Source organism: Myxine glutinosa, chromosome 1 (genome assembly GCF_964187855.1).
Source record: "Myxine glutinosa chromosome 1, kmMyxGlut1.1, whole genome shotgun sequence".
Classification (NCBI taxonomy): Eukaryota; Metazoa; Chordata; class Myxini; order Myxiniformes; family Myxinidae; genus Myxine; species Myxine glutinosa.
In genome coordinates, this window is record NC_136261.1 from 180,939,061 (window position 1) to 180,966,046 (window position 26,986).

General features: G+C 43.4%; 1 protein-coding gene across 3 annotated transcripts in view; it reads right to left on the reverse strand.

Moving 5' to 3' along the window:
• VPS54 (VPS54 subunit of GARP complex) overlaps window positions 1-26,759 on the reverse strand; it is a 105,116-nt gene extending 78,357 nt beyond the window's left edge. For 2 of the 3 annotated variants that reach the window (XR_013623902.1, XM_078780820.1), the window contains exons 1-5: window positions 26,432-26,758; window positions 20,282-20,443; window positions 9,369-9,595; window positions 8,325-8,409; window positions 5,426-5,460 (exon numbers count right to left, since the gene is read on the reverse strand). Coding sequence is in view for 2 of the 3 variants with exons in the window: in XM_078780820.1 (XP_078636946.1) it covers window positions 5,426-5,460; window positions 8,325-8,409; window positions 9,369-9,595; window positions 20,282-20,435 (501 nt within the window). In the remaining variant the exon portion in view is untranslated. Of the gene's footprint in view, window positions 1-5,425; window positions 5,461-8,324; window positions 8,410-9,368; window positions 9,596-20,281; window positions 20,444-26,431 lie in introns of all 3 variants that reach the window. The other variant, XM_078780824.1, reaches the window with a different exon arrangement.
• Between the last annotated feature and the right edge of the window lie 227 nt (window positions 26,760-26,986).

The following is a 26,986-nucleotide window of genomic DNA, read 5'->3' on the forward strand; positions in this document are numbered from 1 at the left end:
CCCTCCTCAAAGTTGCCTCCTCCCCACCTCGTCTCCCTTCTATCTCATGCCTCCACCCCCCCCAACCTTCTACTGTCCCATGCCCCCCCTCAAACAACCCCTCACTCTGCCTCATCCCTTCACCACCAAACCTTTCATCCTCCTCATCCTTCCCTTTCTTGGAACTCTTCTGTAATCTCTGACACACTATCAACTGCTCTCCCTACCTCCCCCTCTCATCCTTCATCTTACCCTACTCCTCCCCTCCCCTGTCCTGTACCCGATGCTCCCCCTCTCTCTTCTTTAACAGTATGGACCTCAAACATCCGGGGCCTTCGCTCAAACCTGACTGATCTCTCCATACAGGTTGCTTCTGACAATCCAGACTTGATCTGCTTAACAGAGACTTTCCTCCTTCAAGATGTCTCTGAATCCTCAATATCTCTTCCTGGTTACTCCCTCTTCCGGTATGATAGACCTGAGCCTCGTCCTGGTGGTGGGGTGGCTATCTTTATCAAAAACTCTCTTCCTCATTCTCCTTGCACTGCCCTCTCTCCTCCTCACCCCCAGGAGTACCTCTGGCTACGGCTTCCTCTCCGCTCCCACCTTTTGTTCATATGTGTTCTGTACCGTCCCCCAAACAGTGATGACTCAATTTACATTTCACTCTCTGACAACATGGACCAACTTCTATCCACTCATCCCAACTCTCTCTTCCTCATATGTGGTGACTTCAACTGTCATCATGCCACCTGGTTGGGTGTGGGTTCCTCTCTCACCAGTCATGGCACCTCAGCAAAGGACTTCTGTGACTCACTGGCATTGACACAATCTGTCAATTTCCCGACCCGGATCTCAGCCAATGGAGTTTCTTCTCTTCTAGACTTGGTTATGACAAACTTCCCTGCTAATGTCTGCTGCTCTTCTTCTGCTCCAATCGGTTCTTCTGATCATGTGCTTGTCAAAGTGGACATCTCTCTGGCCATTCTCAGAGAGCCTCCTCAGCGTCGAAGAGTCTGGCATTTCACTCAGGCCGACTGGGACGGGCTTCAAGCAGCCATCAATCGTCTGGATTGGTCTCCCATCTTCACTGCCTCTGACATCAATTCTTCCTGGGAATTCTTCCAAAGCAAACTGATCTCTCTCATGCACAGATTTATCCCATCTCGTCTTCAGTTGTCTTACCCTTCCTCCCGTCCATGGTACACCGAATCTTGTGGTGAGACAGTTGCCCTGAAACAACTTGCCTTTGCCTCTTGGAAGGCTAATCCAACTGAAGGCAATCTCAGTTCCTTCCACCAAGCTCGGAACAAGTGTGTGTCTACCTTCAGGAGTGCCAGGAAGCACTATCTCTCCTCACTCAAGAACGAACTCTCAAACCTGTCTCCTTCCTCCAAATCCTGGTGGCATCTGGTCAAATCCGTTTCTGGTGTTTGTTCCCCCTCCATCCCCTCCCTTACCTCAAATGGCCACACAGTTGACATCGCACGTGACAAAGCCGAATGCCTCAACTCTGTGTTTGCCTCAAAATCTTTAGTCCCAAACCCATCTCTCTCTGTTCCCACCTTTCCCAGTCGAACCCAACTGCTCCTGGACTCTGTGTCCTTCTCTCCTGACAAGGTGGAGGAGTTTTTGTCTAACCTCGACTCTGATTCTGCAACTGGACCAGACGGCATCAGCCCAAGGGTCCTAAAATCCTGCTCTGCCGCTCTATCTCACCCTCTCTCTGTTCTTTTCACCCTATCTTTTGCTCAAGGTCATCTGCCAGCATCCTGGAAATCAGCAAACATTACCGCTTTACACAAAAAAGGTGCAAAAACAGATCCTTTTCACTACAGACCAATCAGCCTGCTCCCAATTATCAGCAAAGTCATGGAATCCATCATTGCTTCGGATATGAAATCTTTCCTCTTCTCCAATGGCTTGATCTCTGATCATCAATTTGGATTCAGACCAGGTCACTCTACTCTGGACATGCTGCTTCTCCTGTCTCAACAATGGATGGAGGTCCTCAATGCCAAACAGGAAATCAGAGCTGTCTCCCTCGACATATCACGTGCCTTCGATACGGTCTGGCACCCAGCTCTGCTCACCAAACTCTACTCCTATGGTATCCATGGAAATCTCCATGCATGGCTTGCGGACTTCCTCTATGGTCGTAGTCAACGTGTGGCCCTGAATGGATTTCTCTCATCTCCCCTTCCTGTTCAGGCTGGAGTTCCCAAGGCAGTGTGCTGGGCCCTGTGCTTTTTCTGGTCTTTATCAATGATCTCTCCGACTCTCTGGAAAATCCTCTCTATCTCTTTGCTGATGACTCCACTCTCTGCCGCTCTATTCCTCTTCCCTCAGATCGGCAGTCTGCAGCCTCCTCACTCTCTGAAGACCTGGACAAAATCACAGACTGGTCAAACAAGTGGAACATGTCTTTCAATCCTGACAAATCTCACACTCTTACTATGTCTCTCCGAAAAGATCGACTGGACAACCCTCCCATCTACTTCCTCAACAATCCTCTCCAAGAAGTTCTGTCGCTCAAGCTTTTGGGTCTCACTATCTGCCATGATCTTTCTTGGGAAAACCACATTTCCAAGCTGGCCTGCAAAGCCAGTCGCCGACTGGGCATCCTCCGTCGTGCGAAGTCCTTCCTAGGCACACCTGAGCTCCTCACCACATACAAGGCTTTCATCCGCAGCTCAATGGAATACTGTTCTTCCCTATGGGCTGGTGCTCCTGCCTCACACCTAGCTCGGCTTCACGCTGTTGAAACCAAAGCTTTCAGAATCATTGGAATCTCCCGCGATGAAGCTATCTCTGAGGGCCTTTCACTCACTCACCGCAGGCAGGTAGGTAGGTGGTCTTTCTGTCTTCTACCAACTCCTCTCCGGCCTTGCTCCCCCAGCTCTCTCTGTGCTCTGTCCCCCAAATATTCCTACAGGTCGCACAAGATCTGCCAGCAAGCCTCTGATGGTTAAACTGCCAAAATCTCAGCTCTCTGCTCACCTTCACTCCTTCATTCCTCTTTTCTCCCGCCTCTGGAACAAACTCCCACACTCCCTTCAATCCCACTCCTCCCTCCAGGTCTTTAAAACAGCTGTTCACCACCATCTCTTATCTTCCCCCATCCAAAACCTTGATCTTTTCTACCCCCACTAATTCACCCCAGATCCACCTTGTTTGTAATTCCAACTTCTTTCCTGGTAGTCCTGGCAGTGTCCATATGTTTTATGCCTCTCCCACCCCCTTTCCCATGCCTCCCCCCCAAAGCCCTCTCCCTCCCACAGATCTCTCGATGTCTCCATGTCTCTCGGTTCCTGCTCTCAAATGTTGTGTTTGTGTCCTTCCCCCTCTCTCCCCATCTTGTCTACCGCTCCCGATGCTTTTTGTTTTATGTGTCGGTTTGTCGGTTATGTGTCGGTTTGTCGGTTTGTCTTTCTGTGTGATAAATGTTCGCTCCTTCACGAGCCTCGATCTTGTATACAAAAAAAAAAAAAAAAAAAAAAGACGTCATATGTCACGTGGTATGGCCGCCATCTTGGAAAAACCGAAAAACTTTGCAACTCTATTTCTCCGAAAGTGCTGCATAATAAAAATTCCGCCATTGCTCATTGTAAAGAACTCTCCATATGGAATAACATATGTTAATGATGTCATAGGTGCCTCCATCATGATGTTATAATTCGAGAAGTACAAAACTTCATCCGACCAAGATGAAATTTATTGAGCATCATGTGGGGATAAATTGGTGGAGAAAAAATAATAATGACGTCATCAGTCACGTGGTTCGGCCGCCATATTTGTTTTCACACAAAAGCCTTAAAAACCACTGAAAACACTTCCTGGCAAGGGTCTGCAATCTCTGATTGCTCTTTCTAGTTTTCTCCTGCCTCTTTTATGCCTTTTGACTGATGCAGTGGTAAGATTAAGTTGCTTTGGGCATCACGCTACAAAATAACCAATTACCAATACTGGAGCAAAAGCAAAATAGTTGGAAGACGTTGTAATAAACAAAGTACATAAATTAGGGATCACGATTTACCATGCACACAAATATGCCGTAAACTGTGTCCTAAGCTTTCACAATCGCAAGTATTCACATCTGCCAAAATGATCCCTCCTTCCCTATCCCACCCCTTGTGGAGGAGGGTAGAGAGGGAGGTTAGTTTTGTGCAAGTAAATGATATTTAATTGGTCAATTAAGACAAAAGACCCCAAAAGATTGGAAGACATCAAATGCAGGGCCATTATTTAAGAAGGGAAGCATGATGGAATTTCAGCCCAGCACGTTTAACTTCAAAAGTCGGAAAATTATTTTGAACTACAATTACCGTGAAATGGGGTGAATCGGGACAGCAAGGTGAATAGGGACACAAACTGAAAAAAAGTTCGGAAACTTTTTTCGCTGAAAATTGATAACCATACTGATTTGTTGATATTTGGGTTGAAAGTGTTCTCTTGTTTTTTCAAAAAGTAACTTATAGTCCCTATTAACCCCATATATGGGTTAAATAGGAATAAATAGGATTTTTATGGCTGTCCCTATCCACCCCGTTATACGGGTGAATAGGGACAGTCACTAATACAAAAAAATAATAATCAAGAAACAATCCTGAGTTTCCAACTTATTGCTAAATTGATAGCTCAGATGGATGCACATAATATGCACCCATAATATAAACCACGGTGCCAATGAAAAAAAGAAATGGGATAAAAAGTTTCTCCAAACTGTCCCTATTTCTTGATTTTTTTTTTTTGTATTAGTGACTGTCCCTATTCACCCGTAAAACGGGGTGAATAGGGACAGCCATAAAAATCCTATTTATTCCTATTTAACCCATATATGGGGTTAATAGGGACTATAAGTTGCTTTTTTTTAAAACAAGAGAACACTTTCAACCCAAATATCAACAAATCAGTATGGTAATCCATTTTCAGCGAAAAAAAGTTTCCAAACTTTTTTCAGTTTGTGTCCCTATTCACCTTGTTGTCCCTATTCACCCCATTTCACGGTACTTCGTGAGGCAGCATTTAGCAAGGAATATGATTAGGGACTGACAGGATATGCAGAGGCAACACACTTTCTAATGAGTTGTCTCATCTGGGTTTGATTCTTGACTGAATTATAAACTCTTCGATTGGTGCTAGTAGGCAGGGCATTGCGTATGCCGACCCTCGGGTGGACGTTAATTTCAGGATACATCCGACATTATTAATTGGTTATGGACGTCGAAGTTCTGTTTTTTGTTGAAGAGTACAGGAGTTCTCATCGGCATTCTGCCAAATTCCTGCTGAAATCCAGGCGAATATCAGGCATAGATAGCTAACTTGTGAAAGAATCAGGACAACTGCATAAGCTCTACGAGTCCTTAACCTCATAATATGAAACATGGCATACAAGAATAAGAAAAATATTATTTTCAATGTATTGTATAACTATATCGTCACTGACCTTGGGAACCTGCTGCAATTCCATTTTCATTTTGTCTATAAAAAGAACAAAATGACATTGCATGAATGTATACATATATGTATGATATTGAACTCTACTTCCTCACAACTATGATTTTAAAAAGCTGTAAACATACAAAAGTCTTCTTCTTTTTTTTGCATCAAATTCATATACGAGATCTGGAAGCTGTTTGATCAAGTGTTTAAGACTCGTTTGTGCCTCGGCTGGCTGGTGTGAGTTTGATTCCCAAAGCTGCTGACTCTTGCTAATAACCCACATTTGGTAAGCATAGAGAATAGGCCAAGCATATTTCAATGAGTTGTGAGGGAAGCTTTCCTCCTTCAGTGGCCTGAAATTAGGGCTGTCAACCGATCCGAGACCGGGACGAAATCCCGGCGGTTTCGGCTTTCGAGACGGTCTCGGGACGGTCCCGAGATAAATTGATTGACGCAATTTCTCGGTAAAAAAATCCCAGTTAAAATTCCAACTTCTTGCAGATATTTTCCATAATAGAGGCATTTATTGAGCCTTGCTTTCATTACTCTGCTTCTGCACAAGCATCATTTTTCGCAAGTGCAGCTGAACTGACACAAACGATGATAGATAAAGTGAACTCACTGTTCCAGGATTTTCCCCTTGTCAACAAACAATGCACTTCTTAAGTCATATTTATAAGCCTATAATGCATTTCGGATTGTACACGTTGTAGTGGTTAACTTATTCACATGTCGCGGTTAACTTATTCACTTGTCGCGGTTAACTTATCCGCATGTGACGGTTACCATTACGAATGTTTGGTCGAACCCACGCACACGGACGTTTGGTTGTGTCGTCATGACGCACGCGCGGCTGTTGGAGCCACGCCCTCCGAAGAGGGTTCTTGGTTTTCTATAAGCCGTTACGACTTCCGTTCGCTAGCAGTTGCTGGAGATACCTGTACAATAAACAACCTTTTGTACCGAACGAAATTGCCTCTTATCGTCTTCGGCAACTGCTAAAACGTAATATATAAAGTACACTATTTCCTGACATCGCTTTTCGCTCTGCTTTATGTTGTCATTATCCATCGTGTTTGACTGAAAAAATGAGTTTAATGTTCGTTTTGTACAAATTAACTTCAAGATCCCAGAATGAGTTCACATTCAAACTTTTCAATGGCTTTTTTAATTAATTTGTTTCTATCTTGGCGTTTAAGATAACGAATATGATAAGACAGCATGGCGATAACAATTGTGAAGATAAGGACTCAGGCCTCGGGGGGGGGGGGGGTGGGGTGGGGTTTGGTTTGACGGTTTGAATGTGAAAGTATTTTAGTTATCTTATCTCCACTTTAGGCCTGATAAGTTGGGTAGTGGGACGGGTAGTGGAACGTGCGTCAGGTCGGTGAGCACGCTATATTGAACGCTTAGCGTTAGCGGTGGCCGATCATCTGCATGTAGGCGGTGTATTTTATTTCATCCCGGTAAATGGAAGCTAAGTCGGAATTTAAGTACTCAACATCAGAAATGAATTTTTTTCATTGTTGTTTATATATTGTAATGAAATTCCATTATTTCTGAAGCTTTGTTTTTTTTTTTTTAAATTAAATGTATTATTTTGTCAGGAACCGAGCCGATCCGAGATCCCGTTATGAAAATTGAAAATTTATCGAGACGGTTCCGAGACGGGATTTTGAATCTAGCTAACAGCACTACCTGAAATAGATTGGTTTAGTGCATTTTACAGGACTTGGGCATTTTTACTGCACATTCTAGGTTGCCCAGTGAAGAGTCAACGCCAATGTGAAAAGTTATACGCCACATAAAGCAGGGCATTCAGTTCCCCACTCCCCCCCTCTCGCCATCACCCCCAACCCTTCCTGAGGTCGTGAGACAGTGGGTTTTAATCACCAATCCAATATCAACATGTTGATTCCCCTGGTACTGGCTCAACTTACAAATGCTTACAATCAATCCCTCACACTCTGCTCACCACCATGAGCAAATACATTTACATTCGGACTCATTCAGCAACAGTGCTGAACTCATTTCAAACGTGTTGTGAAGATGTACACTTTTTCACAAAAAGAAAAATGATTATTCGAACATTTACCAATACAGAAATTTTTACAAAGAGTTGGTAACTGAAAGTTTTGGGAGGAAATGTTAGCTGCCAGCTTTTGTCATGGCAGCTACTGCTGCCATCAGATGGATGTTAACCCACCACCTCTGGCATACCATTTAGTGTATTCTTACCAATAACACTGTTGTGCACATTAAAAGGTTCAATCATTTCCAAGAAAATCCACAGACCGGCCTCGTGGTTCACCAACCTGTATTTTGTGATGGTCAATTAATAATCAACAGGTGACGTAATTCTTGTTCTTACGAAGTAATAGTTGGAAGTTTTACAATATGGCCAATAAATTAATTGTGACATTTGGTAATAATGTGAAAAAATGCAACATCAGCCAAAACCACAAATTTCGGGAGATTTTGGGTGATGTTGCTTTTTTTTTGAGTGATGTTGCCCAAGGGAATTTAAAAGTTTACCAAATATAGTGACATTAACCATCAACTAAGCAAGGCAGGGCAGGCAAATTACACTCTTCCTGAAAGTGATCAACAAGCCAGTTGGATTTTTACCGACAACCGTTGAGGTTTTGTAATTCTCTTGAGAATGGTTTGCTTTCCAGAAGTTTGGAATACACATCCCTCATGTTAGCTGCGTTTCAAGCCAGGAAATTTGGCAAACCGCTAAAATGTCTTCACCACTGTATTCAGATATCAATTGGCCCATTGTGACTGATGAATAGGATGGGTTGGGGAGGCGGTTTGGTGGGTTGATGACTTGAGGATGATACCCTGTGCTTCTCACAATGATCAGAATACATGTTGCTATATGGGATTTGTGCTCTTACCATTAGACAATGAGGCTACATCCAGCGTTAGATCATTGCCCTTGGGGGGGCAAACCCGCTTGATCTTTTCATGAAGAAGATGGCGCTGTGATGGTACAGAAAAAAAATCTACGAATCATTGCATATTCTCACGATGTGCAAGAAGATCAGAAAGAAAACTTCAAATTAAAGTGCTGTAAAGTACAGGCACAGTACAATGCCTTCTGATAAATTTTGCTGAGAAATTAAAACGTAACCTCGGTTTACACAGAGAAATACTAACCATCACGTGCAGCTCTGGAATCAAAGGAAATGTTGTATCATAACGACAATTTCAATAAAAATTAGCATAATTAATCTTGAGATTATCTTTCTCTTATAGGTCTGTATACAGAGACTCCACATTGCAAGAAGGGTACTTTCATGTTTGGGTACTTGCAATGATTTTGAAAACGACACCTTTACGTTTTGATAAAATACTACAATATGAGGCCCATCGACGGCCGGACGCACACTGAGACCAAGCTCCTTTTATATATTAGAATAATATAATAATATTCCCTTACAAGGAACTTCGATGCAGGAGGTCATTAAGCCCATCAAAGCCTATACCAATATACCATGGTTGTTTGTCTGGGCTGTCTTTGTTAAATGCTAAGAGTCAAGCAAAGAAGCAGCACGTACCGTTTTTAAGGTTTTTGGTACGACTCAGCCGGGGTTCGAACAGCAGACCTTCCAGACTCAGAGAGGACCCTCTAACCATTACCCAACCATGTCTGACCAGCACAAGCACTCTTATTATGAATTACAAATTCAGATTGACAACCACACATCGGTTTATTTTAGCCAAAAATTGATGCTCTTACAAGAGGTGATAAAGACTGTCCATGAAAGGAATTTTAAATTTCAACGTTGTAATAAATGGTGAAACATTTCACCATTTTTACTTCTCAGCCCGACAACAAAAATTTTACCTCAATCAACAAACCCTGTTCCGTTTAAAATATGTTCCCAATGCACAAATGATTCTGAGAACTAGCAATATACTTAAGTTTTGGAACCAACCTTGGCAATGCCTTGTAGGTATGTTTCAAAGTGGTCATGGGAGATCTTGGGTAGGCGGACTGATGGAACCACCGGGCAGTTGATGAACTCTGGTCCCCATGTTTTGGTGAAAAAGTCTGTCTCACGTCTTGGCCTCCGTGGGTCATTGAGCACCGCTGGCAAGTTTACCTGCGAGTTGTAAATTGTCCACTTGAACCCATCTGTTAGCAGGGATGGAGTTTCCAGCTCTGCAAACAGAAATGGGAAATTATCAAAATAGACGAGCAAAGAGATGATATTTAGAATTTTAAAAGGATATATGACTATCAATTCAGATTGTGACCAAGCCACTCAAATTTGATATGCTTCTGCTTCTTTCATAACAGTGGATCTAAAAAAAGAGGTCAGGGCTGTCTCTCTCGACATATCTCGGATATTGAACGCAGTCTGGCACCCTGCTCTGCTTGCTCGGCATGCTGCCTATCAAACATATGGTGATCTTCTTTCCTGACTTGACAACTTGATTCAACCTTGGAGGCAGTACATTGCTCTCAACGGAATCCCCTCATTTGATCTTGAGTAGATGCTGGAGCAACCCATTGCAGCATATTGGGCCTAGTTCTGTTCCTGGGATACAGTAATGGCATCTCCAATGCTCTGGAAAACATGCTTCACACCTGCCTATCCTGGATGCTGCAGAATCCTCTGGGTGGTGGTTGCAATGGCAAGAGAAGCGAGGAATAAAAGAGTTAAGGTGTGTAGTCAGCCTGGATTTTGGAAGTTTAACCAGGAGGGGTTTACTGGAACACACATGCATCCTGGAGTTGCTCAGTCAGGTTGGAGAACTGAGAGAGCAATGGGAGGAATATCAGAGAAGAGCTGGTTTAAAAAAAAAGCAGACCATAAATATGCCTACGATGAGAAAACAACAGATCTTATTCTTCGGCCTCATCATAAAAAACTAATAGTTACCCCGCACATGAAGCGAAAACCAGGGTTAAGCAATCGGTTCATGTCCGTTTATCTATCTGTTTGTCTTATCAGTTTATGATCGTCAGTTTATGATCGTCAGTTTATGATCAAGGAACAGCGTATTTAAATCGAACGTTATATTTTGAACATGAATAGGAAGACAAATTTGACGTTTTACAGTACTTTGGCTCTGAATTTGTCCCGATCACACATGCGCCGAGAGGCGTGAGATATATTTATATTCTGCCTGCCTGGCTGTAAAACAAAATTGAAAATTACAAACAGGATATTTAGTTTTTAAGGACGTTAAAAAGGACACAAACAACAGGCATGAATAATTAATGTAGCGTGTTAGGTAGGGTGATGTAATATACACTGGGTAAAACGGTGGTAAAAACCAGAATGAATTTATTTATCGGCCTTTACTCATTACACCTTTATTTAAATTGAATTATATACAGCACTTGAATATTGTAGAACACAAATCACCTTCATATTTCCAAGAACCTCCAGTTTTACAGTACTTGGACATGTTCTCCAGGGTGGTGTATGTAGTAGGACGTGTTCCTCACATTATCCTCATTCTACAGTACATTACAATGTACTGTAGAATGAATGTGGTATATAAGGGTGATGTATAAGACTGCTTCAACAGCAATTAACTTCTGGATTTTTAAACGATTTTTTAAATCATTGTTTTGTTAAAACTGAAGTACTATACAGTCACGTGAAAAAGTAAGTACACCCCATGTAAAGTTTTGACTTTTTCAACATATTTCAACATACAGCTATTTGATCTTCATTTCAACAATATTGAAAGATAAAGGTGATATAATATAACAAATATCATGAAACATTTACATTTTGTAGTCCATTGTATCTATCTATAATTCCAGTAATCTCTGTGTGTGTGTGTGTCTGTGTGTCTGTGTGTTTGTTTGTCTGTGACCGCTGTTTCTCGACAACCACGGGTCCGATATACTTGAAACTTGCCAGGTATATTGCTGGGGACCTGAGGATGTGCCTTTTCAAGGTTTCATATTAATCGGAGAAGTACTTACCGAGCTATGGCGATTTCTTTACCAAACTCCGCAAGCCGTTCGCTTTGGACCAAACCATTTCATGTAAATAGAGGGGGGGGATTGTCACCGTACTCGCAAGCCGTTCGCTTTGGCTTTGCGAATGGACCAAACCATTTCATGTAAATAGAGGGGGGGGATATAATTTTAGATATATATATATAGTACGGGCATGACCTAGTATTTTAAATGAACATAAATGCAAATTTTGCATGTGGAAAAAGTAAGTACACCCTTGGCTCTAATAGGTGGTATTGCCCCCTTTGGCAGAAACAACCTCAAGTAGGCGTCTACCAGTCTCTGACATCGACTGGGAGAAATGTTTGCCCACTCCTCCATGCAGAATTCTTTCAGCTGTGCGATGTTTAAGGGGTTTCTTGCATGCACAGCTCGTTTCAAATCCCTCCACAACATCTCGATGCGATTTAGATCTGGGCTTTGACTTGGCCATTCCAGAACCCTCCATTTCTTTCTTTTCACCCATTCCTTGGTGGATTTACTGGTATGTTTAGGGTCATTGTCATGTTGCAAGGTCCACCTTCGGTTGAGCTTCAACTTTCCGACAGATGGCCTCACATTATACTCAAGCACCCTCTGGTACAATGAATAATTCATAGTGGATTCTATGATGGTGAGCTGCCCAGGCCCTGATGCAGCAAAGCTGCCCCAAACCATAATATTTCCACCACCATGCTTTACATTTAGTATCAGGTTCTTGTGGTCAAATGCTGTCTTTGGTTTTCGCCAAACATGTCTTATGGTACTGTCACCAAATAGCTCTACCTTTGACTCATCTCTCTAATAGGCTCCGGGCCAGGTATGGTCCATCTGCACCCCCCCCACAACTCTCCGACCCTGGGTTTTTCTGAACCATTGGGGTGTCCTGGGGTGGAAATCAACTGGTAACAGTAAATAAACTTGGACTCACTACCCATTTGGTACCTATATTGGATGGTACCCTCAAAACAGCATATTTTTAAATCCGCGTTGCGCCATATTCGACACACGTGTTCTTTTGGTATTTGTGCCTGCTAATATTAACTCAGAATAAAAAGTTATATACCAAAAGAAAGCTGTTCATCTACTGATCATCATAGAATATTGACACATTACTTATAATGGTACCTTAATGGTCATAACTAGTGCTGAATAGCAGTACCCCACTTTAACGTAACATAATTCGGTATCGACCGTACTATTTCATCTTACACACATAATATGAACACATTACACCTGATATGCTTACATATATATTTTATTGGCTTTCTCCTGTATATCAGCTTTAATTTGATACCAGATACATCCCCATAGCTTCAATTCTCTTTTTTATACAGCGTGTCAAAGATACTACCGGTATGGGGTGATATTGTAGGCGATGCTGCATTTGTCAATTTACAAATGCTGCCACGTATATCATGTACATATATGTTGGACACATGACAAAATCTATGTATTGTTAATATGTGTTACTTAATATATTGTTGTATTGATGTATCACTGTAGTTTATTGCAGGAATTTTGACGAAAATGGCATGCAGATCCTTCCATGTTTGTATCCTGCGTAAATTGAGATCATCAGATTGTACAATTATGTTATTTAAGTGTCTCTTACAGCGACAGAACGAGTCAATTAGTTAAGTTAAACACCTTTTTTTACATAGTTAAGTATGCAATATAAGATATTTTTTATAATTAAGATGCAATTTATAATAATTATTCAGCTTGGTACTTACCAATATTTTGATGTGTTTTGCAGGTGAAGTAACAACGCTAATATGGAACATCCGGCGCGAGCGAAACGTACACGTGAGAGTGAACAACCACCCATTGTGTGCATAACTCATGTAAAGGGACTGAGCTATGGAGAGTTGCACTTGTTATCTGGACTCAAAAATTCTGAGAAGAAATTGGCCAAGCTGCAGGAGGTCAAAGAAAGACGCCTTGCACAACCCCCACAGTCTCCGCATATGATGAAGGACACATGTGATTTGGTCCCTGAATCTCTGGCCGAACACCATGGTTTCCACTGGGAGTGTTACAAGCGTTTCACGATGAACTTAGACAGACTGAACCCTCCTACTGCAGGTACATCTGAAACAACTGGTGCCACAACTCAGCGGATGGCCCGTACTAGTTCTGGTGACAAGATCATATTTAAGCCAGACTGTATCTTCTGTTCTTCGGAAAGTCGTAAAAAAGTGAAAGTGCATGGCAGTTGGACTACCCAGGGGATGAGCCAGTTCGAGTATGAAGGCTGGAAGCCGGTACTGGAGATGGCTGAAATGAAGCAAGATGAAACGCTCTTAATGAGGATCCGAGGCCATGATCTTTTTGCCTCTGAGGCAAAGTTCCACAAAACTTGCCGTATGAAATATATGCAAAAGCCAGAGAAATGGCGCAGTACTGACGAAGAGGCACAGCACCATCAAGGAGAATTAGAAGAAGCCCACAGACAGGCATTCGATGTGGTATGTGATGCCATTGAAAGGGATGTGTTAATGGCCAAGAAGATAATGAAACTATCCGACCTGAGGCAAATGTATGTCATTAACCTGCAAACCAGCAAATATGCGAATCCTGACTACCGAGCCAGCAAACTAAAACTGAAGCTTGAAAACCACGAGCCTTTCAGGGAGAGACTATCATTCTGTGATCTGGGAAAGTCCTACATAATATTCAGCACTGCAATTGACGTCCAGACAGCAGTGAAACAAGCCTTCAAATTGGGATCAAGAGATATGCTTGAGAGTGCAGGTAGCCATTTACGACTGTCAATTCTGGATGATTTCTCGAATGCCCCAGAACTGAAATGGCCACCAAGTCCTTCTGATCTCCAACAAATGGACAATGTTATACCAGATTCACTCAAGAAGCTGCTATGCTACATCATAACTGGAACAACATCAGCAAGGTCACAACGAAGCCAGCGATTAGTTCAATCAATCGGCCAAGATATCTGTCGCGCTGCCACCAAAGGCTCTTGGAAGCTTCCAAAACACATCATCATGTGCACGTCCCTGAGACATCTATACAGAAGTGAAAAGCTCATAACCCTTCTTAATAGAATGGGACACTGTGAGAGTTATTCATTTTCACTTGAATTGGAGACTGCACTGGCCGAATCAGTGATGAAGTCATCGACACAACTCTCCAACCAAATCATCAGGTCACCACGAGAGCCGTCTGTCTTCCATTCGGAGTTTGACAATTTCGACTCATTGGTGAATGATCTGACAGGAAAAGGTTCTGTTCATACAGCACACGGGATCATGATGCAAGAAGTCAGTGATGATCATGCCGCATCTGGTCCAGCAAGGCCAACTCAAGTTAGGACCAAACGGCGTTCTCTGCAGTTGATGCCAAAGAGTTGCCTCAGCTGGAATCGTCTCAAGAAGAAACAGACTCGCGCGTGATATTATACGTAAACTACGCCAGGAGCCAGAAATATGAGTTTGTTCGAGTGAAGAGCCCAGACTCGGATGTATTCTTCATCTTACTGCACTACGCCGCATCGATAAACGACATAAAGATACTGTTTGACACAGGCACAGGAAACAAGCAGAGGCTAATAAACGTCAGTAAACTCGCAGCAGACTTCGGCCAAGAGAAGAGTACTGCTCTTATGGCACTTCACGCCTACAGCGGTTGTGACAGCACTAGCGCTTTCCGAGGGATTGGAAAAATCAAACCTGTTAAAACGCTGCTTCGTCTGCCGCAATACATCCCTATTCTCAACAAGCTTGGGGATACGTGGGATGTGCCAGAAGAGCTGAACAATCAACTAGACAGCTTCACATGTGCCATGTATGGAAGAGGAAAGGTATCACACGTTGATGATCTGCGACTCCTGAGAATAAATGAGCTATGTGCCAAGGAGAATCGTCACCTACCCTCAGGCAATGTAGACATGGCCAATATTCCACCATGTATGAGGAGCCTCACACAGCACATCCGAAGGGTCAACCACCAAGTGGGAATTTGGAAGAGAGCTCACGTTCCTCGACCAAGGATTCCCAAAGCAAGTCCAGGCCATGGCTGGGAAGAGGAGAAAGGCTGCCTGGATCCTCTCTGGTATGATGGAGACATGCTTCCGCGTGAGCTGGCTGATATAGCTCAGGTCATGTCAGACGACGATGAGAGTGATGATGAATCGGGTGATGAAACACCTGATGATATGGATCGTGTTTTGTACAGTGATACCGATGAAAGTGACAGTGACGATGACTGATCATGATGGACATATGCCATTCGTGCAAGCAAGCCAACTTGACTGCACTCATGCAGTGTTTGACTTTTGTTGATAATTAACAAAATGCAATTGTTTGTTTGTGTTCTTTTGAGAGTGGATACTTGTATTATATGATATAATGTGGTTAACTGAGTGTACGACATACATATGTAATTGTAGGGATAAAACTGACTGTTAATATTATTATGATATCTGTTGTTGAGCAATAATGTTTGGTTTATCATCAAAATATTCGATACTAAAAAATTTTTCAATGGGATGTTAAAATTTAGTTTCAAATAAGAAATATTTTTACTTTTACAGTAAATATTCGAGCATTACATTGTTACTGTTCTGTGGAAGGTGTTTGACCCAGTGTATGAATATTAATATGATGATATTAAAAACTACTGTGATTAATAAACAAGTTTTTCTTGTTTAATATGTTAATAAGATGGCAGTATGATTATGATATTCGATTATGAATGACATTTATAAGTGTAATAGGCAGTTCTTTTGAATATAGACAAAGACTGTTACCGAGATTATATGATTCATGGTTCCCGCGAAACAGGTAGTATCTTTGACACGCTGTATAAAAAAGAGAATTGAAGCTATGGGGATGTATCTGGTATCAAATTAAAGCTGATATACAGGAGAAAGCCAATAAAATATATATGTAAGCATATCAGGTGTAATGTGTTCATATTATGTGTGTAAGATGAAATAGTACGGTCGATACCGAATTATGTTACGTTAAAGTGGGGTACTGCTATTCAGCACTAGTTATGACCATTAAGGTACCATTATAAGTAATGTGTCAATATTCTATGATGATCAGTAGATGAACAGCTTTCTTTTGGTATATAACTTTTTATTCTGAGTTAATATTAGCAGGCACAAATACCAAAAGAACACGTGTGTCGAATATGGCGCAACGCGGATTTAAAAATATGCTGTTTTGAGGGTACCATCCAATATAGGTACCAAATGGGTAGTGAGTCCAAGTTTATTTACTGTTACCAGTTGATTTCCACCCCAGGACACCCCAATGGTTCAGAAAAACCCAGGGTCGGAGAGTTGTGGGGGGGGTGCAGATGGACCATACCTGGCCCGGAGCCTATAAGGCTAACATCAAGGCTAACCCCCGCTCTAGCAGGGAAAATGGCCTTAAAATGCATGTTGTTGTGTTGTGTGTGTTTGACTCATCTGTCCAGAGCACATTGTTCCAGAAGTGCTGGTCTTTGCCGAGGTGTTCATTGGCAAACTTTAGTCTTGCCCTGATGTTCTTTCTGGACAGCAATGGTTTCCTCCTGGCACACCTCCCATGTAGATCAAATTTGTGCGGCCTCTTTCTAATGGTAGACTCGAGCACTTTGACATCAACAGTGGCAAGAGCTACCTGTAGGTCCCGTGATGACATTCTGGGGTTCTTAGAGACTTCTTTCAGCATCTTGCCGTCTGCTCTCGGGCTGAACTTGCTGGGGCGGCCTGGTCTGAACAAGTTGGCAGTTGTTTGGAATCTTCTCCACTTGTAGATGATCTTCCGGACAGTCGAATGATTCATTTCAAATCGTTTGGAGATCTTTTTAAATCCCTTCCCAGACTCGTAGGCATCTATAACCTTCTTTCTGAAGGCCTCAGAGAGCTCTTTTGATCTAGGCATGGTGACGCCGCACACTTCAACAACAAAGACTAAACCAAACTAAATGTCTGAGGTTTAAATAAGACAGGTTCCTCCAAGATCCTCTCTAGCGGTGTTCTAATCATTTGCACCTGAGCTGGTGCACCTGATTCTAATTTTAGGTATTTGAAGTAGTGATAAATGTAGGGGTGTACTTACTTTTTCCACATGCGAAATTTGCATTTATGTTTATTTAAATTATACAATTGACTACAAAATGTAAATGTTCATGATATTTGTTATATTATATCAACTTTATCTATCAATATTGTTGAAATGAAGATCAAATAGCTGTATGTTGAAATATGTTGAAAAAGTCAAAACTTTACATGGGGTGTTCTTACTTTTTCACATGACTGTATATTTTAAAACTTATTCAGAGCCATTGGTACCACTACACATAATTTAAATTGTTCTCCAATAACACACACGCACACACACACACACACACACACACACACACACACACACACACACACACACACACACACACACACACACACACACACACACACACACACACACACACACACACACACACACACACGTCCGACATCTGCCTTTAATCAGACACAAAGGATCTTGCTGTTGCACTTCAACTGAAAGCAGAAAGGTCTGAAAGCAACTTCTCTGCCACGGTACAACGGCCCCAAGCTGGCCTCCAGGGTGTAAGCAGCCACTTAGTGTAAAAGGCATTCATAGTTATAGCTCCCCTCTGTGGTCTGGGGTCTGGTGCTGCTGCATCTCCTTGTATCCCTGGAGGAAGGGGAATCTAAGGGCTTGAGGGCAATTGGTACCTTTCAGCAGGAGGTTGAAGCACAAGAACTTCTTCAGCTCACCAGCAATTGGAAACCAGCAATCTTATGCTGCTTCTCATCTCATCTAAATTCCTCACCCCTATCAGCTGTTCAACCCTTACCTCTTCCACCCAAAGCCCTCCCCCAGCACTCCTCACCTCTCTACCAACAGCCATATCTGGTCAACCAACAATACATACCATGATTTTTTTCTTCCCAAACAATGTTCATCTCTCTGCTCACTTTCATTCCTTTGCTTCCCTTATCTTAAACTGCCTACTTCAGTTAGTCCAATATTGCTCTTCCTTAGGCCTTTACGATGGTGACACACCATTTATTGTCGTCTCCCACGTCATATTCTCATCAACCTTTGACCCTCAATCCACATGGAACTTTTAGTGGCTGTTTTGCCTGTGTCGACTTGTTCCTGTCTGCTCTGTTGCCATCTCACCCTCCCTCTTCTAGTTTTTCCAAGAGCCGAGAACGGTGTATATGAATGAATGAATGATCGTTTTTAAGGCCATTTTGCCATTTTAAGGTGTATATTTTATTTATTTAATATGAAGAATACCATTCACCTTGATTTGCCTTTAACTGATCATAACCTCAAAGTCAGATGCACATTAGGCATTCTTTGTTGTGACAGGTCCTCTATTCATAGCATTGCATTCAAGTCCAACATGGTGTCATTGGAATGTATAAACACTGTTGGCTATTAGGTGAAAAACCTGATGCCTCTGCTGGCAGGTGACAGAAACACAAATGTAATTTTAAAAAAAATCAAATTGGTCAAGCGTTTGGGATGTAAAATAGAATACAACAACAACAACAACAACAACAACAACATGCAATTTATGGCCATTTTCCCTGCTAGAGCGGGGGTTAGCCTTGCAGTCCCCATGACAATCTTCTCCATCTTGCCCTATTTTCTGCATCTCTCCTTGTTAACCCCCTTGCCCGCATTTCTTCTTCCACCATCTTTAGCCAAGTCTTTCTCGGTCTTCCCCGTCCTCTACTTCCTTCTACATTCATTTCCATCACTCTTCTCAACCAGTCACTTTCATCCTTCCTCAACACATGACCAAACCATCTCAACCTGTTCCTCTTCACAACATCAATCACAGGCTCTATTCCCATCATTTTTCGCAATTCATCATTTGTCTTCCTCTCTCTCAACGATACTCCGCACATCCATCGAACCATTCGCATTTCCACCCTTTCCAGCCTTCGTTGCTGCTCTACGTTCATTACCCATGTCTCGCTCCCATAAATCATAACACTTCTCACACATGCAGCAGACACCTTTCCCTTCAGCTTCAACGACACTCCCCTCCTCATCAGCACGCCACTCAGTTCCTGAAACTTCTTCCATGCACATCTCACTCGAGCAACCGTTGCCAAGTCTGATCCACCCTCTCCATTCAGCATGTCTCCAAGGTAGCAAAATGTTTTCACACCTTCCAGCTTCACGCCGTCTCAAGATCCAACTCAACATTTCCTCCATCTGCAGCTCCCTCTGTGCACACCTTACATTTGAATGTAGCTGCCACACTGGTTAATGACCCTCTCAGACCACTATATTTTTGATGAACCCACTCAGCGCACATTGTACATTGAATGGAGTTCACTCCGACACCCTTCCTGCACACAGCACAGGGCCACTTCCCAGTTCTTTCCACCTCACCACATGCTTTACCACTTGCCATCACCTTCGTCTTTCCGATATTCACCTTCAGACCTTTTGTCTCCATACATTCCTTCCACTTGTTCATCTTTTCCTTCAGTCCATCCATACTTTCCGCAATCAACACCAGATCATCTGCATACAACAACTCCCACGGTAAACCCTCCTTTACGTTCTGAGCCAGCACCTCCATCACAGCTACAAATAGTAGTGGACTTAGTACCGACCCCTAATGCACTCCCACCTTCACCTCAAACTCACCACTGTTCCCGTCCTTCGTCCTTACAGCTGTGCGCACTCTTTTGTACATTGCCATCACTACTCTGATCAACCATTTCTCCACTCCTAACTTCCTCATTGCCCATGTCAATACTTTGCGTGGATTCAAAATAGAATAAATGTGCATAAACACAGCAGCAAAAAAAAAAACAAGTATCCATTTATTACAAGCAAGAGAGCATTAATAGCTGAGGCCCAGCAATTATCCAACCTTGTGCACGAACAGAAACAAGATCTTCCGGACAAACGTCTGGCAGAACACGCAGTGGAGGCGGCTTGCTGGCTGCCGATTGTGAGCCTTTGTGGCTCCCATCGTCCTTGCCTGGCACACTGAATGCAGTGGCCAGAGGTTGCCTGTGGGCCATGTCAGCTCCTGCAGGTCAGAGCAAACAGAGCAAAAACAAATAAATCATATGTACAAGTAATATAAATAACCCAGGAAGTGATGATAATTTAAGAACTACACACATACATAAGCAACATGTGTGAGAATGGAAGAATAGTGCAGCAATAAATCACGTGCTAAGTGAGGGCAGCTGTTCTGCAAATAAAGCTTATCAATGGGGCTGCAATGAGAAAAATTGAGAATTAAATTGAAAATTCAATGAATAAATAAATAAGTAAAAACAATTCATTAGCACAATGAAAATACAAGGGTGGGTCAAAAAAGAAACACTTTTTGCTTCCCCTCCTACAAAATAAGATCATCGCAAACATATTGTGGTCGATTCAGCATTCAAGAAAAGCAGAACAATTGGTGCACAATCAATGTCACAACAAAGGCAGTCGTGGTGTCAACACACCAAAGTATTTTCAGAGCTGTTTTTTTTTTTTAATACAGAATCGAGGCTCGTGTAAGAGCTAACACATTGAACATGAAAACATGCACAGACACATTAAACATACATGAAGGGAGCGGGAGACAAGAGGAGGACAGAGAGGGAAGCACACGAGCACAACAACAGTAGAGAACAGGGACGTCGGTAGATCTGTGGAAGGGAGAGCGCTGGGTGGGGAGGGGTAAACAGTATAAAGCAAATGAACACTTCTAGGCAGTCAAACAAAATTGAAAATCAATCCAAATAGGAAACTTAATGTTTTTTAAAAGGACATCATAAAGGACACAAAACAGGCATGAAGAACTAATGTAACATGTTAAATAAGGTGGTGTAAAAGGCATAGCATTAGCAGCGATAAAGTTCTGAATTATGCCTCCGTTCCGAAGGTGGCCGGAGGCATGTTTTCGGGTTGTCCGTCCGTACGTCAGTCCGTACGTGATGATCCTCGTTTTTCTCAGCAACCACATGTCCGATTGAGACAAAACTTTTAGGGTAGGATCAATACCCATGTAGAATGTTTTTATGATGATTTTGATGCCATAGGTCATGTATGACAGCCATCTTGGATTAAACTCAAATAATTAAGAAATATATTTCGCGGAAAGCGCCGATTGGAAAAATTAGAAACTTGGTGCATTGTCAAGTACTCCCAATGGGGAACAAAAGCATGATAATGATGACATCATAGGTGAAGTGGTATACCAGCCATAAATATTTTAATCAAATGCCTTATCCTAAAAATCTGAAATTGTATGCAAATGATCAATGACATCTGTATTGAAATGTATTTTTTTTTTTCCATCAATAATCTCTGACTCGTGTTAAAAACACACACACATGTTAAAAATTTATGACCGGTCACATGGTGTGGCAGGAAAATATTAATTTGGATTGGCTAAATACAATAAGAAATATCCTACAATAAGAAAATAAAATATAAAAAAATAAAAAATTGGATTGAAGGAAAATATTAAATAATTATATCTCAGAAACTGCTTACCCTATCAATGCGAAACTTTACAAATGTCATCCAACAACATTGCTGCATATAGTTTCAAAATTATGACATTTTGGTCACATGGTTTGGCAGCCATCTTGGAGCTGAAGGGATTTAGATCAAACTTGGTTATTTTTAGGACAGTGAACGAAGGCATCTACCCATTGCCACTGGCAGGGACTACGTGGAGGAATATCGGCGACAGACGCATTGCTCTAGCTTTACCGACAACCTCCACAATCTTAATTTTGTGTCAATTTAATTATATACTTGAGCACTGTAAAACACAAATTGCCTTTTTGGCACTTTCAAACCCCTTCCGTTTAGCAGGACTTGGATAAAATATTACTGTATTGTACATCATCAAGACCAATCAAATTTTCCGCTCGCAGACTCTGCCTGTGTCTTTTTCTCAAGACAGCGCAGGGTAAGGTGTTCTATTAACTCTCCAGTTCTTAGTTTATTTTTCAACTTGTGTGCAGTTTGTTAACGACCCCCCCCCCCCCCCCTACTCCCTCCACCCTCCTGGTCCATGTGTCCTTCTCCCTCTCCCCTTAATCTCATTCTCACTCTCACCTACACTCTGCTGTTGGGGTTTCCCCCTTTCCATTAAGTTTCCTTCCATTCTGATAGATAGCTCTTCCACAAGCCTCGACAAACCAAAAGCCCTTGCTCGCCCCAGAGATAGACACCCTCAGACCGCAAAAGAGGTCTAACACTATGCTCTCCTCATGGGCGTTTGCACAAACTGAGTTAAAATGCAATCCTGGACTAGATCTGGAAAATCTGATCTGTTCTGCCCTTTCCCTGTTCCTGGACCCAGGCAAGTTAAAATCCCCCAAAATAAATACTCTTCCTTCATCACATGCTCTTCTGAATACTTCACATATCTATCCTTCCTGGTCTTCTCTCACGCCAAGAGGCCTGCAAAATCATCCTCCAAGTATCTTATCTTACGTTCCTTCCAATCTCTATCTACACACAATCCTCTCCATCAATCCCCTCCGAAATGTCATGTCTTTCTCTCGATACATCTCACTCAGATCGCCACACCTCCTCCCTTTCCCTTTTCATATCCACCTATAAACCCTGAACCCTTGAATCCCTGTCCTCAGATGGATTGCTCACCACACCACGTCTCACTTAACAGAACAGTGGGTAGTATGGGTAGGAGTATTAGGGGTAGGGATAAGAGTATTGGGGTAGGAGTAGTGGGGGGGGGTAGGAGTAGGAGCAGTGGGGGTAAGAGTAGGAGTAGTGGGGGTAAGAGTAGGAGTAGTGGGGGTAAGAGTAGGAGTAGTGGGGGTAAGAGTAGGAGTAGTGGGGGTAAGAGTAGGAGTAGTGGGGGTAAGAGTAGGAGTAGTGGGGGTAAGAGTAGGAGTAGTGGGGGTAAGAGTAGGAGTAGTGGGGGTAAGAGTAGGAGTAGTGGGGGTAAGAGTAGTGGGGGTAAGAGTAGTGGGGGTAAGAGTAGTGGGGGTAAGAGTAAGAGTAGTACTAGTAGTGGTAAGAGTATTGGGGGTAGGAGTAGTATGGTTAGGAGTAGTTTGGTTAGGAGTAGTTTGGTTAGGAGTAGTTTGGTTAGGAGTAGTTTGGTTAGGAGTAGTTTGGTTAGGAGTAGTTTGGTTAGGAGTAGTTTGGTTAGGAGTAGTTTGGTTAGGAGTAGTATGGTTAGGAGTAGTATGGTTAGGAGTAATATGGTTAGGAGTAGTATGGTTGGGAGTAGTATGGCTGGGAGTAGTATGGTTAGGAGTAGTATGGTTAGGGGTAGTATGGTTAGGAGTAGTATGGTTAGGAGTAGTATGGTTAGGAGTAGTATGGTTAGGAGTAGTACGGTTAGGAGTAGTATGGTTAGGAGTAGTAGGGTTATCAGGAGTAGGGTTAGGAATAGAATGGGTCAGAGTAGTATGGGTAGGAGTAGTATGGGTAGGAGTAGAAGGGGTAGGAGCAGAAAGGGCAGGAGTAGAATGGGGTAGGAGTAGAATGGGGTAGGAGTAGAATGGGGTAGGAGTAGAAGGGGTAAGAGTAGTAGGGGTAGGAGTAGTATGGGTAGGAGTAGTAGGGGTAGGAGTAGTAGGGGTAGGAGTAGAGGGGTAGGAGTAGAGGGGTAGGAGTAGTCGGGGTAGGAGTAGTAGGGGTAGGAGTAGTAGGGGTAGGAGTAGTAGGGGTAGGAGTAGTAGGGGTAGGAGTAGTAGGGGTAAGAGCATTGGGGGTAGGAGTAGAAGGGGTCGGAGTAGTAGGGGTAGGAGTAGTAGGGGTAGGAGTAGTAGGGGTAGGAGTAGTAGGGGTAGTAGTGGTAGTAGTAGGGGTAGGAGTAGGAGTAGTCGGGGTAGGAGTAGTAAGTATAGGAGTATTAGGGGTATTAGGGGTAAGAGCATTGGGGGTAGGAGTAGTAGGGGCAGGAGTAGAATGGGGTCGGAGTAGAGGGGTAGGAGTAGTAGGGGTAGGAGTAGTAGGGGTAGGAGTAGTAGGGGCAGGAGTAGAATGGGGTCGGAGTAGTAGGGGTAGGAGTAGTAGGGGTAGGGGTAGTAGGGGTAGGGGTAGTAGTGGTAGTAGTAGGGGTAGGAGTAGGAGTTGTAGGGGTAGGAGTAGTAAGTATCGGAGTATTAGGGGTAAGAGCATTGGGGGTAGGAGAAGAAGGGGTAGGAGTAGGAGGGGTAGGAGTAGAATGGGGTCACAGTAGAAGGGGTAGAATGGGGTCAGAGTAGTAGGGGTAGGAGTAGTAGGGGTAGGAGTAGAAGGGGTAGGAGTAGAATGGGGTAGGAGTAGAATGGGGTCGGAGTAGAAGGGGTAGGAGTAGAAGGCGTAGGAGTAGAAGGGGTAGGAGTAGGAGTTGTAGGGGTAGAAGTTGTAGGGGTAGGAGTAGTAAGTATAGGAGTATTAGGGGTAAGAGCATTGGGGGTAGGAGTAGTAGGGGCAGGAGTAGAATGGGGTCGGAGTAGAAGGGGTCGGAGTAGTAGGGGTAGGAGTAGTACGGGTAGGAGTAGTAGGGGCAGGAGTAGTAGGGGCAGGAGTAGAATGGGGTCGGAGTAGTAGGGGTAGGAGAAGAAGGGGTGGGAGTAGAATGGGGTCGGAGTAGAAGGGGTAGGGTAGGAGTAGAATGGGGTTGGAGTAGAATGGGGTCGGAGTAGTACGGGTATGAGTAGTAGGGGTAGGAGTAGTAGGGGTAGGAGTAGAATGGGGTCGGAGTAGAAGGGGTAGGAGTAGTAGGGGTAGGAGTAGTAGGGGTAGGAGTAGTAGGGGCAGGAGTAGAATGGGGTCGGAGTAGTAAGGGTAGGAGTAGTAAGGGTAGGAGTAGTAGGGGTAGGAGTAGTAGGGGTAGGAGTAGTAGTGGTAGTAGTAGGGGTAGGAGTTGTAGGGGTAGAAGTAGTAAGTATCGGAGTATTAGCGGTAAGAGCATTGGGGGTAGGAGTAGAAGGGGTAGGAGTAGAAGGGGTCGGAGTAGAAGGGGTCGGAGTAGAAGGGGTAGGAGTAGAAGGGGTAGGAGTAGTACGGGTATGAGTAGTAGGGGCAGGAGTAGAATGGGGTCGGAGTAGTAGGGGTAGGAGTAGTAGGGGTAGGAGTAGAAGGGGTAGGAGTAGAAGGGGTAGGAGTAGAATGGGGTCGGAGTAGAAGGGGTAGGGTAGGAGTCGTAGGGGCAGGAGTAGAATGGGGTCGGAGTAGTACGGGTAGGAGTAGTAGGGGTAGGAGTAGTAGGGGTAGGAGTAGTAGGGGTAGGAGTAGAATGGGGTCGGAGTAGAATGGGGTCGGAGTAGAAGGGGTAGGAGTAGAAGGGGTAGGAGTAGAAGGGGTAGGAGTAGTAGGGGCAGGAGTAGTATGGGCAGGAGTAGTAGGGGTAGGAGTAGTAGGGGTAGGAGTAGCAGTGGTAGTAGTAGGAGTAGCAAGTATAGGAGTATTAGGGGTAAGAGCATTGGGGGTAGGAGTGGTAGGGGCAGGAGTAGTAGGGGTAGGAGTAGTAGGGGTAGGAGTAGTAGGGGTAGGAGTAGTAGGGGTAGGAGTAGTAGGGGCAGGAGTAGAATGGGGTCGGAGTAGGAGGGGTAGGAGTAGTAGGGGTAGGAGTAGTAGGGGTAGGAGTAGTAGGGGTAGGAGTAGTAGGGGTAGGAGTAGTAGGGGTAGGAGTAGTAAGTATCGGAGTATTAGCGGTAAGAGCATTGGGGGTAGGAGTAGAAGGGGTAGGAGTAGAAGGGGTCGGAGTAGAAGGGGTAGTAGTAGAAGGGGTAGGAGTAGAAGGGGTAGGAGTTGAAGGGGTAGGAGTAGATGGGTTAGGAGTAGAACTAGAAGGGGTAGGAGTAGTAAGTATAGGAGTATTAGGGGTAAGGGCATTGGGGGTAGGAGTAGCTGGAGTAAAAGTAGTTGGGGTACGGAGTTGGGGTTGAAGTAGTACTAGTAGGGGTAGTAGGAAAACAGTAGTAATATAAATATTCATTGGTTAGATGGATAACTTATTTATCGTTATTGTACTTGAAGTAAAAATAAATCGCCTTTTACAGATCGTACATCGATCGCATCATCAGAATGAACGACTTACTGGAAACGTCAATATGACTATCGGAAGATTCCGTGATCACAATCAAACCGAGCCCGGAATTGTCGCGACCACATAGCCGAGCTCGGATCTGCAGCGCTGAAAGTGAACCCGGCACAACGAGTCGAGGCCAGCGAGCTGCGAATCCTGGCCTTGGGTGCACTGAATTTTGCAAAACGTACCAAAATAGCCCTGCTCGGCAAACGAGGGATTAAGAGTTTCTCACGCTCCGTGTTGTGACTGAAGGGGAACTGAGAACCCGCGGGCCCGAATAAACTTCAGCAGCAAACTAGCAACCATGGCTTATGACTTATGTATGGTCTGGTCACCGGCCGGCGGCCTCCTGTCAGGTTGAATCGAATAATTCAAAATAATTTCAAATATATACTTAAATCCATGTAGCCGCTCATCCTATACCGAAACTTCCCTCGGAAATTAAAAATATAACAATACAAGAAAAGGGAACCAGTATCGCTGACAAAAACGACGACTATACACCCCTTGTTAGACGCGTTACTGTCCTGCATAACTGCGCGTATAAAAACGGAGAAACGTAAA